This window comes from Haliotis cracherodii, unplaced genomic scaffold (assembly GCF_022045235.1).
Source record: "Haliotis cracherodii isolate W230 unplaced genomic scaffold, xgHalCrac1.p SCAF_1, whole genome shotgun sequence".
Classification (NCBI taxonomy): Eukaryota; Metazoa; Mollusca; class Gastropoda; order Lepetellida; family Haliotidae; genus Haliotis; species Haliotis cracherodii.
Genome location: NW_027266264.1, coordinates 22383102 through 22399462, shown reverse-complemented (window position 1 = coordinate 22399462; position 16361 = coordinate 22383102). Strand labels below are relative to the sequence as shown.

Here is a 16361-nt window from a genome sequence, read left to right as displayed (position 1 = left end):
GTGAGTTTGTTTAACACCGCTTTGAACAGTACATCAGTTACACCACGGCCTGTCATCTTGATGTGGGGAGACAGCCCAATGATGTGCAGGTCTCAGACGTTTACCAGTTTGGTGGAACCCACGAACACGGGTATGGTGCTCACAAACCCAGAAACATAATCAGGGGAAATGCTGGATTCGAACCCACGTCCAAAGGTTTCCGGCACGCGCAAGGGATGCGCTTTAGAAGACTGGGCCACCCGTGACCCCGTTTCGCAGTTATAAACATGTACTTTGAATGTTAAAGGACAAGTTCTGACCTAAAGTGTCGAAGATCTATCTAATGTGTTGATGGAATCGAAAACCTACCAATACACAGTCTACAATGATTCAGGCATGCCTCCGTGTCTACTACCAGTTCTCCTATAACTAATTAACTAACTAACTAACTAACTACTTTCGTGTAAGGGGGCACGGGTGGCCCAGTCGTCTAAGGCGCCGCGATTCGCTGTGCAGAGTTGCGTCCCTTGGGCACGCCAGAAACCTATGATTGTGGGTTCGAATCCCGGTTCGCCCCGATTATGTTTCTAGGTTTGTCAGCACCATACCCGTGCTCGTGGGTTTCACCGAAGTGGTAAACGTCTGAGACCTGCATCATTTTGGGCTTTCCTCCCACATTAAGCTGACACGCCGCGATATGACTGTAATACTGTTAAAAGCGGCGCTAAAACCCAACTCACTCACTCACTCACTTTCGTGTAAAGACATGGACAGATTGGAGATGGCGAAATTTTAAAAATCTGTCCAGTAGTAAATCATGCAAGTAGTCAGAGATACCATTGACATAACGCATGTATCCACGGTTAAATAAAGATCTTTGTTTAGCAGGAGCGAGAACTAAGATCTGATTTTAATGAGATTGAACTGCACATCCTTGCCAATAAATAACTTGAAATTCACTAGTTACCGACTGCGCTCATTACTGAGTCGGAGAGAACGCCGTGCTTTATCGAAGATCTCACGCAATAATATCAGATCGGATCATCGTGTGAGCTCTACTATTGTGTACAACGAGGAAGACCCGTGTCATGACCCTCGTATATACTCAATGTTACTTGGTTTGTTGTCAATGAGATAAGAACTGAGTTTCTGTCGGGTGACCGCAATTCCCCTACATACCTCATTCGCTCCAGACATCATCAGTACTACGTAGCCAGCTGACACAGGGGAGGGGGTCAGATGTAGGTAGGTATACACTCTCCTACCCACAGTACCCGGCTCACGTGGAATGTGCGTTAAAGCCTGTATCTGGGGATGTTAATCACCACTTCGTTGGGTGTTACTAACACATTCTTGTCGGATGATGGCGGTTAAAACACATGACAAAAGAGGTGTCATTTTGCAAATCTCACATGTCTGTGAAATCACATAATTGCCGTCACGGCTATGAGCTGATGTTGTCAGAGGTGTGGTCACACTGGGAGGAAACACCGCCACACATGCACAGCGAACCTCCCTTAGGGAACCTATAACAGAGAGCCCAAACGTAATTTGGGTTTATAATGAATTATTATGACATTTATTCTGTTGGCCATATAAGGTAAACAACAAAAACAACCCCAGACCAAGAGAAACGACAATTTAAATAGAGACTATAAATTTGCGTGACATTCAAGGATAACACAAGGTGTTCGGGGAATGCATGAATAGGTCTTACTTACATTACTCGCAGCTTCCGTACACGAAGGTCGAGGTCATACAGTACTTTTGGTGTATAAATGTATCAGACCACCTGTGCCCTGTTGCACAAAGCTCTCTTAGCGCTAAGGTGATCGTATACTCTAACATATGCTTGCGATAGTCAAAGCATTAAGATCGCTTTGTGGAACAGGGCCCTGATAATTATTTTACGCCAAGACAAGTCACTGGTCCTTTAATCAATTTAGTGTGTTGTGATAACACGCGCACATCACACCCAGTATCCCAGTATGGAGGACGGTAGTGACACTGTGGCCAACAAGGGCGATACATCAAGGCATATAATAGAGGGAGGCGATGTCGGTGCTCAGAAATTATCGTGGCGGAGTGTGGTTGCTGCAGTATTCATCCTCACCGTTGAGATGTGTGAGCGGTTGACGTACTACAGCGTCACGGCCAATCAGATGCTCTTCTCCACCAGCATCCTGCAGCTCTCGGCTCCACTGGCTGTCAAAATACATCAGGTGTTTGCTGGTAGGTGCTCACTCTTTACACTGCCGTTACGACAGTACGTCGACTACAACATCGTTGTTAATGAAAATACGATACGTTTACCACAGCACCTTTGTTAACGACAATAGAACACGTCGACTACAACAGCGTTGTTAACGATAATACAGCACATCAACTACAACATCGTTGTTAATGAAAATATGATACATTTACCAGACACCTTTGTTAACGACAATAGAGCACGTCGACTACAACATCGTTGTTAATGAAAATACGATACTTTTACTACAAGACAACACAACGTATACTACAGCGCTTTTGTTAACGACAATACAGCACGTCAACTACAACGCCATTGGTAATGACAATACAGCAGGGTCGACTTAAAACAACGTGAAAAAATACACCGTGACGAATACTGAACACATCACATGCATGTCGAACAGCATCGTAACTAGATCACAATACAGCACACACAACGACGTTACGACTACACGACACAGCACACACAACGACGTTACGACTACACGACACAGCACACACAACGACGTTACGACCACACGACACAGCAACGTTACGACTACACGACACAGCACACACAACAACGTTTCAACAGGACACAGCAACGTTACGACTACACGACACAGCACACACAACGACGATACGACTACACGACACAGCACACACAACTACGACTACACGACACAGCACACACAACTACGACTACACGACACAGCACACACAACTACGTTTCAACACGACACAGCAACGTTACGACTACACGACACAGCACACACAACTACGTTTCAACAGGAAACAGCAACGTTACGACTACACGACACAGCACACACAACTACGTTTCAACAGGACACAGCAACGTTACGACTACACGACACAGCACACACAACGACGTTTCAACAGGACACAGCAACGTTACGACTACACGACACAGTACACACAACAACGTTACAACTACACGACACAGCACACACAACTACGACCACACGTCACAGCACACACAACGACGATACTACACGACACAACAGTGTTACGACTGCACGACACAGCACACACAACGTTACAACTACATGACACAACACACACAACAACTTTACGACTCCATAGCACACACACAACAACGTTACGACTACATGTCACATCACACGCAACAACGTCATGACTACACGACACAGCACACACAACATCGTTACGACTACACAGTACACACAACAACATCCTGTTCCTGTTAATTTTAGGATGTACCATTCTCTAACGTTTAGTTGCGTGTCCAATCTGTGAGAAGAAAACCCTCAATAAGATGTAACGTTTCTAGAGTGTGACCACTGTTTTGGAAGCAGGAATAACGATGTCAGTTTAAACGTCACGAACACAGTGTTTTAAAGAATATTTATAATATTGATGTCTCAATCTCACGTACTTCCCAGCCGTGGTCACGTGATGGTCACGAGTGTATTATATATCAACGGTGAGGACAACCAATGGCAATATTCTCTGTGCAGGAACAGCCCTGATTTTGCCTTTATTCGGAGGCTACATCGCTGATTCTATGTCTGGTCGCTACAACGCCATCCTGGGCTCGGGATTCATCTATGTTGTGGGTAGGTCTGCACTCACGTCACCTCGTCTGTATAGTTTGTTTGTTTGTTGTTTAACGCCGCACTCAGCAATATTCCAGCTATATGACGGCGGTCTGTAAACAATCGTGTCTGGACCAGAGAATCCAGTGATTAACATGATGCGCATTGATCCACGTAACTGGGATACGATGACATGCATCGACCAAGTCAGCCAGCCTGACCACCCGATCCCGTTGGTCGCCTCTTACGACAAGCATAATCGCCTTTTACCGCAAGCATTGGTTGCTGAAGACCTATTCTAACCTGAATCTTCACGGGTCCGTCTGTATAGTAGGTAGGTCTGCACTCACGTCACCTCGTCTGTACTGTAGGCAAGAATGGAAATATCTCAAATACTGTTCAACTCGTCTGTATCATAGGCAAGTAAGGAAATATCTCAAATACTGTTCAACTCTTTTGTATCATAGGTAAGTATGAAAATATCTCAAATACTGTTCAACCCGTCAGAATAGTAGGTAAGTATGGATATATTTGTACTTGACGGTTAAATTAAAAGCAATTGCATGACCTAGAGCACCACTGTATACATATTCTTCACATTCTTCCTGTACAGGACTCGTGCTAATTCCCGCCTCCGCGATGGATTATCGCCCTTTGTTTGGTACAGATGAGGATGGATCTCAGTTTGACCTTGACCTGGTAAGGCGTGCAACATTATTGACAGGTGGAACCTCATTAGCAAAGCACGCATACAACACTACGATAATCAATTCAATGATCGATTAGTTATAGGACGACTCTTGAGAATATTTTAAAAGAATTATGCTAATCGCTACAAGCTAATTTGCATATGCTCAACCTAATTAAAATCAGATCTTAGTTCTCCCTATCTCTAAACAAAGATCTGAGGACATCCCATTACGGGTCGCGTCAGAACGACCTTTCATCCAACCAATCAAAGCGTGGCTTACCAGATCATGAAAGTGACAGTCGGAATGTATTTTCTTATCATGCAACCTCGAAAACGTTAGCACGGGGTATTCCGAACGATAGTAACGGCTCGTACGACTGATTCCGTCAAAATTATCGTCTATCTCTCGCTTCCGTAGGATAAACATTTGAACGGAGAACGCGTTGCACAGTACGTGGGAAGCACTGCCATACACTCTCAACCATATATGAGACATTCCGGAATGTTCGTTTGTTCAGTTTTCAAAATATTAATCGAGAACTGTGTCAATATATTTTTCAAGCGTAGACAGAAATGGAATTCACTTGGTTGAAACGAGCGCCGTAATGCTTGAGAAAGCTGCTTTCTAATTGGCTGATGTCGACTTGGCTGATGTCATTTCAGTGGTCGGTCAAAGTTCGCGAAAGGTCGTCCTGACGTGACCCGTAATGGGATGTCCTCAGATCTTTGTTTAGCGGCAGCGAGAACAAAGATCTGATTTTAATGAGATTGGCGTATGCTAATCTATAAGGGCATATAGAATACAGATTTCTTGAATTCAAAAATTCAAAATTGGGATGTACATGATCATGCATAAGAACTGAAGAACAGTCGTCTTCCTCCAACGAACTCACTAGTAGAACCAAGATACTGAAGCTCACCTATCCTTAAAAACAAAACCTTCACATGCCTGCCCTTAGGGCTATGATTATAAATACTGAATATTTTCTATACATACTGCCTAAGTGTGAATACCCTGTGATGTGATATGATAGAATCAGTATGATGGAATGTAGTCACACAATATGTACTTAAATATCTGAAACCATTCTGTTTTTAAAGACAACTCGCCGCGTGTACTACTACATTGCCCTGGTGTGTATTGCCGTGGGGACTGGGGGGATCAAGGCCACAGTGGGGCCTTTCGGGGCGCAGCAGGTGGAGGAGTACGGCAAGGGTGCAGTGCGGTCGTTCTTTAACTGGTGAGCAGTGTGTAGGGACAGGTTTGGCCATTACCGATAGTTCCTCGTGCCAGAAACATTAATCTTATAGTCCTAAACACACTTACTGAACAGTATCGACACTGCTGCCTGACCTGAACTCGGACAGGTATGTGTTTAAATGGCGGTATGCTCGGGAGAATTGGCAATAATTCTAATACTCGTTTTTGGTTAGCTAACTCGAGTGTTGTGTATCAATATTACAATTAATCGTTGTCCTAATTACACACTTTCACACAAGGTGTATATGCAACATGGCTCGAGCGTATCATTCCCTGGACTCATTGCCTGCCATAGCCTCGTTTTGATTCGAATTACACAATCCTAAAAATAGCTGTCCAGTCAAATTACACCCGTGTGCGGGAGACATTCTGTGCGGAGCTTCTGATGAGAGTAAGTGATTGGGTTTGGTTTAACGCCGCTTTGAACATTTGTCAGTAACATTAGTCGTTTCATCTTTATGTTGGAGGGACGACCGACGTAATGCTTACTATAACACCCTGGATAGCTGGTCTACGTTCTGGCATTTCGTGTAAACTTCAGGTTTTACTGGTTCATAAACGTGGGCAGCACCATCGCCTTCACAGCCGTTGCCTACGTCCAACAGGACATCAGCTTCACGTGGGGCTACGTCATACCTCTGATTTCCATGGTTACAAGCCTCTTCCTCCTTGTGGTAACACGTGGTCTCTACAGACACATTCCGCCTCGGGGTAAGAACATCGACACTGCCAGCTGCAATATTGTGGAACCCCCGCACTTCCCGAGTAGAATAGTCTTGATTCACAAATTTAATTAATTCTAGTGCTGAGTAGTGATATTTTTAAATGTAGCCCCTATCACGATTTTGATACTGCTGACTGAACTACCTGAGTATCGATACTACTGTCTGAACTACCTGGGTATCGATACTGCTGTCTGAACTACCTGGGTATCGATACTGCTGTCTGAACTACCTGGGTATCGATACTGCTGTCTGAACTACCTGGGTATCGATACTGCTGTCTGAACTACCTGGGTATCGATACTGCTGTCTGAACTACCTGGGTATCGATACTGCTGTCTGAACTACCTGGGTATAGATACTACTGTCTGAACTACCTGGGTATCGATACTGCTGTCTGAACTACCTGGGTATCGATACTGCTGTCTGAACTACCTGGGTATCGATACTACTGTCTGAACTACCTGGGTATCGATACTACTGTCTGAACTACCTGGGTATCGATACTGCTGTCTGAACTACCTGGGTATCGATACTGCTGTCTGAACTACCTGGGTATCGATACTGCTGTCTGAACTACCTGGGTATCGATACTGCTGTCTGAACTACCTGGGTATCGATACTGCTGTCTGAACTACCTGGGTATAGATACTACTGTCTGAACTACCTGGGTATCGATACTGCTGTCTGAACTACCTGGGTATCGATACTGCTGTCTGAACTACCTGGGTATCGATACTGCTGTCTGAACTACCTGGGTATAGATACTACTGTCTGAACTACCTGGGTATCGATACTGCTGTCTGAACTACCTGGGTATCGATACTGCTGTCTGAACTACCTGGGTATCGATACTACTGTCTGAACTACCTGGGTATCGATACTACTGTCTGAACTACCTGGGTATCGATACTGCTGTCTGAACTACCTGGGTATCGATACTGCTGTCTGAACTACCTGGGTATCGATACTGCTGTCTGAACTACCTGGGTATCGATACTGCTGTCTGAACTACCTGGGTATCGATACTGCTGTCTGAACTACCTGGGTATAGATACTACTGTCTGAACTACCTGGGTATCGATACTGCTGTCTGAACTACCTGGGTATCGATACTGCTGTCTGAACTACCTGGGTATCGATACTACTGTCTGAACTACCTGGGTATCGATACTGCTGTCTGAACTACCATGGTATCGATACTGCTGTCTGAACTACCTGGGTATCGATACTACTGTCTGAACTACCTGGGTATCGATACTGCTGTCTGAACTACCTGGGTATCGATACTGCTGTATGAACTACCTGGGTATTGATACTGCTGTATGAACTACCTGGGTATCGATACTGCTGTCTGAACTACCTGGGTATCGATACTTCTGTCTGAACTACCTGGGTATCGATACTGCTGTATGAACTACCTGGGTATCGATACTACTGTTTGAACTACTTTGGTATTGATACTGCTGTATGAACTACCTGGGTATCGATTCTGCTGTCTGAACTACCTTGGTATCGATACTGCTATCAGAACTACCTGGGTATGGATAGTGCTGTCTGAACTACCTTGGTATCGATAGTGCTGTCTGATATACCTGGGTATCGACACTGCTGATTTAACTCAATGTTAGTGGAGTATTAAAGCAGCATATCTATGAGTTTCAGAGAGCTCCGTGAAACTTGCTTTGGGTGTGGTTCACGAAGCGGTCAGGCAGAGAAGAGATGGACAGCCTTTCTTCCAGTCCCCCCGGAAACGCTACGGTGGTAGCTATGACGACGAAACTGTGTCAGGGGTCATTGCATTTGGCAAAGTGCTCCTTCTTCTCCTCCCACTCGCAGGCTTTGGCGCCTGCTACTTTCAGGTATCCTCTGAACAACCCCAGTGTTCATGTTACTTACAAAGAACAGCTATTGAACAGATGTTCATACATCGTTATACAATATTTACTCATTCACAACCGTGCTGTATGACAATTAAGACATAATTTCAGTATACACACTACTTAAATGCTAAAATGTATTTTAAAATTACGATTACAAGACCCATCCAGATATGCCTCAAAGCGACGTCAGAGGTTGATCTTAATGTTCTAACTTGAGTGTTTAGTTTGCGAAGGTTACTTGTATTTTACTGATGACGGGACCAATACAGAGAAAGAAACATGTTGACACCTATAGTGCCGCGTTCCTGCTGTGGGTGCAATGTTAAAATGTTGTTTAAAATGGAACAAAACATCATAAGCCTAAAATAATCTTGTGTAATGTTCAGTTGTATGAAGAAATAGTGGACAGTTATTTACTTTTGTTACATTGGAAGTACTTCATGGAAGTACATGGGATGATTTGTTGCTGTCTGATCCTAGTGTATCACGTACCCTTTTCTCGAACACCTGGTGTCATCATGTTTAAGATTCTTTAAGATCTCTACATACGTAAAGTGTCCACAGCGGCATCCTGATTATTCATCATCATCTTGTTCCACAGGCCCAGTCCATAACCTACCTCCAGTCTCTGAGGATGGACGTGACGCTCGGCAACTTCGCCATCCCTGTGGCAGCTATAGGGATATTCAACACTATCGCCGTCCTCATCCTCATCCCCTTCGTCGACCGCGTCCTCTACCCCTGCATGGAGCGGATTGGTCGGCCCTTCACGCTTCTCAAGAGGATTGGTAGGACATCGTTTTTCAGATCTGCAGTCCCGTGGACCTGTCGTTGCAAATTTATATTTTAAATCCACAGTCGTGCGCTCAGTCAGTGCCACAATTCGCTGTGCAGAGACGAGCCACTTAGCCGACCCAGACATGCAGTGATCGTGGGTCTGAAACAAAGATTCGCCTTGAAAATGTTTCCATACCAATGTTAGTGGTAAACGTCTAAGACCTACTTCACCTCGGGCGTTCCCCCTACATTGTGCTGACACGCCGTTATATAAAATATTGTTGATATCAGCGTTACGCCAAGCTCACTCCTATTGCAGGTGTCGGGATGATCATTGCGATGATCGGTGTTGTAGTCAGCGGTGTGGTTGAAATCTTCCGGAAGCGAGATATAGCGACCTCTGGTGGCATGATTCAGACACTAGGGGGACAGGATTTCAGGTCGTCCCACTATTCAGTGTTTCTGCAAACTCCTCAGATTGTCATCGGTGGAATGAGTGAGGTCTTCACATTTGTACCGGGTAATTAATAAAATAGCTACATAATATAATTGAAATGATACAAAACGCCAACGCCAGAGGATAACCAGTCTTCGAAATAGATTCCATTGTACATAGAAAGGCAAAATAGTGGTGACAATTATATGAATGGATCACTGAAACTTAGTGATGACACCAGGTGTTCGAGAAAAGGGTACGTGATAAACTAGGGTAAGATAGCAACAAAACAGCCCATGTACTTCAATGAGTGAGTGAGTGAGTGAGTGAGTATGGTTTTACGCCGCTTTTAGCAATATTCCAGCAATTCACACATTGTACCCATGTCGGGAATCGAACCCGGGTCTTCGGCGTGACGAGCGAACGCTTTAACCACTAGGCTACCCTACCGCCCTGTGCTTCAATGAAGTACTTCCAGTGTAACAAAAGTAAACTAACTGTCCAGTATTTCTTCATACAACTGAACATTACACAAGATTAATGAAACTTTAAATTTTGGGCGTATGATGTTTTGTTCCATTTTACAGAAATTGTGCTTGACGTTAAAATAAATCACCTTCACGGAATGTTAATATACTTTGCAGCGTTTGAGTTCGGCTTCACCCAGGTGCCCTCGTCTATGCAGGGGATGATGCAAGGTGCAGTTCTGGCTCTGTTCGGGTTGGGTAATTACATCGGCACAGGTGTACTCGCTGCTGTCAGTGCTGCTACGCACAATGGTAATTACATATTTGAAACAAACTGAAGAAATATCTTTCTTTTTTCTGATGAACAAGACACTGTCAGTGTTTCACATCCCTGGTTATCTGATGAACTGTTTCAGATCCCCGATTATCAGATCAACTAGACACTTTCAGTGTTTCAGGCTTCTGATTATGTGATGAACAAAAACTGTCAGTGTTTTAGACCCCTGGTTATCTGATGAACTAGACACTGTCAGTGTCTCAGACCCCTGATTATCTGATGAACTAGACACTGTCAGTGTTTCACATCCCTGGTTATCTGATGAACTGTTTCAGATCCCCCGATTATCAGATCAACTAGAAACTTTCAGTGTTTCAGGCCCCTGATTATCAGATCAACTAGACACTGTCAGTGTTTCAGACCCCTGATTATCTGATGAAGTAGACACTGTCAGTGTTTCAGACCCCTGATTATCAGATCAACTAGATACTGTTACTGTTTCAGACCCCTGGTTATCTGATGATCTGAACACATGTCATGCAGAGTACCTGCTTTTCCTCTTGGGTGGGATCCTAATCATCGTCACTGTCATCTTCACCGTTGCATCGTTGTTATACAGATCTTCACCTACACAAGACGATGACATCAAAGAAGGAATGGCCCACTAGCAGGAAGTGGTGCTACCAATGAGGCATATAATAGTGTGCAGTGAGTTGTGCCCACGACTCCGAGGTGGGGGATGGGTTGCATATTTAGCTCGACGGAACTACTTAATGATCTGCCCTGACACCCGCAACTACATAACAATCTACCCTACTAAATAATCTGCAGTTTTTTCACCATCTTAGTATCTTCATAGTCTGTTATATAGCTTCACTTAACAACTCATATGAGGAAATCGGCACGTAAAAAGAAACGAAAAGTGAATAAGTTTGATGACATTTGACGCTGTGAATATGGTTGTGTAGTTCAAATCAACAGATTGCTTAATTTCTGTTTAGGGCCTGTTTAACTGAACACTGCTGAGAATGAAATCTGTCTTCATACATGTAAATAAAAATAAATAAATTATGCAACCATTTGTTTCATCTAATGCTAAACGAACCACACCATTCGTGGTTGGGCTCAACTGATGTTTATGTGTACAGAGATTCCCCGAACACAGCTAACCATGTCATTCCTGCCACAGACATTCTCTGGGGCAGGTTCCTAAATTGTTTGATAGGCATTACTTAGAAGTTGACGAATGACAAGGTAGACACAATTTTATGGATAACAACTTCTTTAATACTGTAAAAAGCAACGTTTCTGTATAGATCCTTGCTTGACAACGGTTTAAGGATCTATACGGAAACGTCGCTTTTAACAGTACTAAAGAAGTTATCCATAAAATTGTGTCTACCACGTTCCTTCTTGTCTTGACATCTTGTAAACATGGTGCTGCTGAGGCGATCTTCAAAACATGGTCCTGCTGAGGAGATGTACGTTTCTAAAAAAAATCCAGAAAACGGAACACACTTTCATCTTTCATTTGTTTTATTCATAAATAATATTTGAGCATCATGTAATATTTACAGTTAAAACTTGGCAATGTACAGTAAAATGAGATGGCGACAATGGCAACACAACAACTAACAGCTACCTCTTTGACAAAATGGCTATCAGGGCAGTATATGACTGTTGCTTTATTAATAGTATGTCAATATGACTACAGTTAAACTGGACATTCTTGTCTCATGATGGATGTTGTCTACAAAAGAATTCCGACACTGATTAGGAAAATTAGTTTCAATGGTACAGATAAGAAGGATTATGAGTGGATGGCAAAGACAGTGCATGACAGTGCATGAGATAAGACCAAGTACAGAATGAAAACGACATGGATATGGTAATCTGTTCATATGCAGTTGTCATCTTGATAGGCTCGGGAGTTATTTTTGATTTTGAATCAAGTGTCACCATGGTCACTCACAGACAAATTTAGAAAGAAAAGTAAGTATTGTCAAAACTTGAGATTTTCGCAAGAACCCATATAGTCTAAATTTGTAGGCATTTTAACATTGTATTTAAAAAAACCCCATAATATTAAAGTATTTCTTTCTCCAGTGATCAGGAAAATGAAAGGAACCTTTGCAAACTTACAATATAAGTTCTAGTTATATCCAACTAAATTAAAAAGTTTTAATCACAATTTTGGAACCGCTGCAGACTCATAGCCACAATATCAGGCTGTGTGATCCCCGATACATCCCCAAGAGTTTGTTATAATTTCTTTATAATGCAATTCAAAAAGAACTCATGAAAAACAAACTTGATGTGATTAACATTACATTATGCCAATCGTACATTATTCATTTACCACAAAATGATTATGAAACATTTTTTCACTTTGAGCTCTTGAACACATTATCTTACACTCTGCTATTTGATGACTGTTTATCTGTAGAGGTGTGTTGACCATAATGTAGCTGCTAACAGGTAAGGTAAAACAGACAACACCCCAGAAATGACATCAATGTAATATTCACAATGACCTATGGTTGGGCAACTCTCCTTAATCGCTGGCGTAGGTGTCAACATGTTAAAAAGAAATGAAAAAGTGACATGATCATGCTGATAAACTGGAAAACATAACAAGTCTAAAATCCATGACAATGTCTCTCCAGCTGTTACCACCCAGCATGACACCTCCCGCATACATTTGTTCTGCAATATGATAATTTCATTAAAACTACAATACACATCTTTATTGCACTGCTCATGTTCTCATATCAAAGAGTATGTTCAGTTCCTGTGTTTAGAAGTATCAAATCCCTGTCCCATCCTTTGTCACTTGTTAAAACAGCTCATTTCAGTGGACTATTCAATAAATATGACACAAATTGCTATACATGCGACAGGGACCATCTCAAAACGTTTTGTGCTATTTCTCAAAGTCATTTTGCAAATGACACATCTTAGAGATTAGGCTAAGCTAACAACTCAGATCAGAACAATTCCACTGAACACCAAAGCAGTTGTCCACAGTTGGAAAGTAGTCACAAAATGTTTTGAGATTTACCCTAATGTATTCTATACAACAATGTTAAGTAGGATGCTCATATTTACATGTGACCTTTGGCGATAATGCATATTTGTCAGAAGCAACAAAGCATCTGATTCGATGACGAACATTCATTCTCTTCGACTTTCTCACAATCTCGGTCTCTCGATATATTGCATTGGCTGGGGCATGACTAGCATGATATGACAAAAAACACAGTAAAGCGTTACCAGTAATCCTGCAATTTGGCCATCTTTGATCTATTCATTTAGCCAACTTACACATTTCGAATAATGATTGACTAATTTTCAGTACTAGGCACTGAACCAATGAAGAAGACCAGATTGGCAAATGCATAATAGAGTCAAAGTCATAGGTTAAGGAAAACTGAAAGTAGACTTAAAGCATATTTGACTGAGAGTGAAAGCAGGGAGGTCACTCAATTCCAAACAGATTTGAAGCTTATTGGACAGAAAGTTAAAGTTTGAAGCAAATTTTGAAAAGATAACAGTAAGCATGCTAAATATAGCTGCATTTCTAAAAACGAAAAACTATTTTCAAAACCAGACTGAACAATCATAAAAAAACACCTTCTTGATTATTGCATATAGCGATTTTTCGATGTAGATTCTTACACTGGAGCTGGTACTTGATATCAATGTAAGAATCATCATTGAAACTTGGCTATATGCAATAAACCAGAAGTTGTTATCCATAAGATTGTATGCTTTCTTACTTACCAACTTCTAGACTAAAGTTATTGTTCACTTTGACTTTGCTGTTGTTCAAAAGCACAAAAGATGCCTTAGTTCCACTGGTTGATCACCCAGCATCCCAAACATGTGAAGTTACTTCAGTCAATACTGATTCTGTCCTGGAGGTACTGCAATGTACTTCCATTCTGTACACTGAGACAGTCAACAGACAAGAGCGTCACAGGAGGAAACTATCCACACACAAAATACTGGAGTCCAATACCACTGACAAGCACTTCCACAATGCCAACCGCAGTGATCAGAAACACATCACACAGTACATGCCTACCACATGATGAATCTTAACATGAAGGTAAAAAATAGCTGTTGATGTGGATGAAAGATATAGAAAAAATATATGCCATTTAATCCTACAAGGAGTAAGAGAGACAAGTGAAGAAAATGTGACACATTTTCTAGACAGTGGGGACACTTTACACAGGCAAAGCAGTGACAGATATACTTTCAGCTTGAAGACAACTACATCCATTAATTTGTAGGAAGGGTAAAATGAGTCCACAAAATATTAATACAAAACCTAATAGGCCTGTGCACTTGAAACTTTGCAAACCTGCTTTCCTTAGAGCATGTCGAGTTGAGACAATGACGTACCTTTAGCATGTCATATCAATAGTACCGGTACTATGATGGTTTCTCTTAATTCTTACATATCACCAAGATTTTCATAAATGTGTGAAATATGTGTAGCACAATTGACAAAAGAGCCATATCCAAACTAAACAATGTGACATAATCGACATGGTACATATATACACAGCAGTACACAATAGCCAGGCAGTCCCGGAAGTATGCACACATCATGCTTGTAGTCTGCCATACATACACAGCACATAGTAACCCTGAATGACCTGTGGTTCGACAATGATGGAATCATACGACAAACATGGATGTACACCTCCATGGTTCTTCTACCCTCTGTAGTGCCTCCAGCACATCCTTCACCTGAATATGGATGTCTAAAGTGGCCAGTCCTGATCAGATGTCTTATCATAAGGGCCATCTGTGCATCTTTCTTGCAACAGGATACTCATCCACATATTACCTTTCTCATCCTCACAAACGCATTTACTAACAATGGGTTCTCGTTGCTAAAATATCAATTGTGAAAATTGTTAGAAGCCAGTTGACAAATGGAGACTATAGCATTCAATGGAAAGAATCTCATTCAAATGGTTCCATCAGTCTGAATTCTTGCTGTCTAACATCCGCATCAGAGCAAAAGAGATGGTTGCTTATTCCCTAGCACTGTTCATGGTACACAGACATTCTTCTTGGGAACATGCACAATTTGTCCACCATGCTCATAACACGATAGCTACAACACACTTGTAGCTGGGAGACACTATTTAATTATTTGTTTCAGTGATGCCAATATTGATGATCGTATGATATCTACAGATGAGAAGCTGAATGTGTTTTATTCTACATCCAGAACAGACGAGATGAAGTAGCTCTGGTCACAGAATTTGACGAAGAAGATTTTACACAGTTGAACATGGCTATGTCATCAGATTCTCTGAACAATCCACTTTCCTGGAAGAAAACACAGTATCACTTCATCATAATTTCATCATTTAGTTGAGATGTCTGTATATAAAATGACATTATACACTGAGTATGACTCTCCCTCCAAGGAACATCCCACTGTCATCCCTCCGAATCCTCCCCTCCTGATCACTGCATGTTCCTCTGCTGAACAGTATGTTCTTCGACTGACACTGACTGTTCCTTTGCTAACACTGAGGGTTCCATGGCTGAATACTGACTGTACCACTGCTGAACATCCATCCGTGATGTTGAACAACAGTTCTCACAGGGTGGCAACTCAGGGCAACATGAACCAGTTCTATTGTGTCAATTCTGACTCGCTGAAGACTAGTAATGCTTTGTAACATGGAATCCTCATCTTCTGGTATTTGTAAGATTTGCTGTGACTGGTTGTTGTATCAGAGAATGCCATTGGTGATGTACTGGAAGCCGTCGTAGAGTTTGGTAGTGAGTGAGTGGAGACTGGACTCCACCAGGTTGTCTACTAGCAGCTGCAGCTGTTCCTCGGTCAGGTTCAGGTGGAATCGGTCCTTCAGCGCACGCACCGTGCTCACCCCCTTGCTGAAACACGGCAGCTGTGACCCTGCAACAAACAACAGTCCTTAGTGAATGTGGACCAGTATCATAATAACGATAACAAATAACAACAGACAACAACAATAATAATAATGCTGTAACAATAAACAAAACCA

At 42.2% G+C, this 16361-nt stretch overlaps 2 protein-coding genes across 6 annotated transcripts in view; one reads left to right on the top strand and one right to left on the bottom strand.

Moving 5' to 3' along the window:
- Positions 1–1967: 1967 nt before the first annotated feature.
- Positions 1968–11213, top strand: LOC139462048 (solute carrier family 15 member 4-like). The gene is made up of 10 exons (XM_071243552.1): positions 1968–2211; positions 3711–3809; positions 4402–4487; positions 5581–5720; positions 6282–6451; positions 8128–8324; positions 8947–9133; positions 9442–9642; positions 10203–10337; positions 10807–11213. Exons 1-10 carry the CDS (start codon positions 1968–1970, stop codon positions 10968–10970), a joined length of 1623 nt encoding a protein of 540 aa, XP_071099653.1. The 3' UTR covers positions 10971–11213.
- Positions 11214–11841: 628 nt separating this feature from the next.
- The window catches only part of LOC139474475 (phosphatidylinositol 4-kinase beta-like), a 57624-nt gene continuing 53104 nt past the window's right edge, over positions 11842–16361 (bottom strand). For all 5 annotated transcript variants that reach the window (XM_071257515.1, XM_071257523.1, XM_071257545.1 and 2 more), the window contains one exon: positions 11842–16252. In XM_071257515.1, coding sequence (XP_071113616.1) covers positions 16068–16252 — 185 coding nt within the window. In that variant the 3' untranslated portion in view covers positions 11842–16067. The remainder of the gene's footprint in view (positions 16253–16361) is intronic.

What these genes read in the sequence shown, in the direction of transcription:
- LOC139462048 (XM_071243552.1), top strand. Translation starts at nt 1,968, where the DNA reads ATGGAGGACGGTAGTGACACTGTGGCCAACAAGGGCGATACATCAAGG. An exon ending in CTCAGTTTGACCTTGACCTG is followed by an intron (nt 4,488 to 5,580) that starts GTAAGGCGTGCA and finishes CTGTTTTTAAAG; the next exon opens with ACAACTCGCCGCGTGTACTA. An exon ending in GGTCTTCACATTTGTACCGG is followed by an intron (nt 9,643 to 10,202) that starts GTAATTAATAAA and finishes TATACTTTGCAG; the next exon opens with CGTTTGAGTTCGGCTTCACC.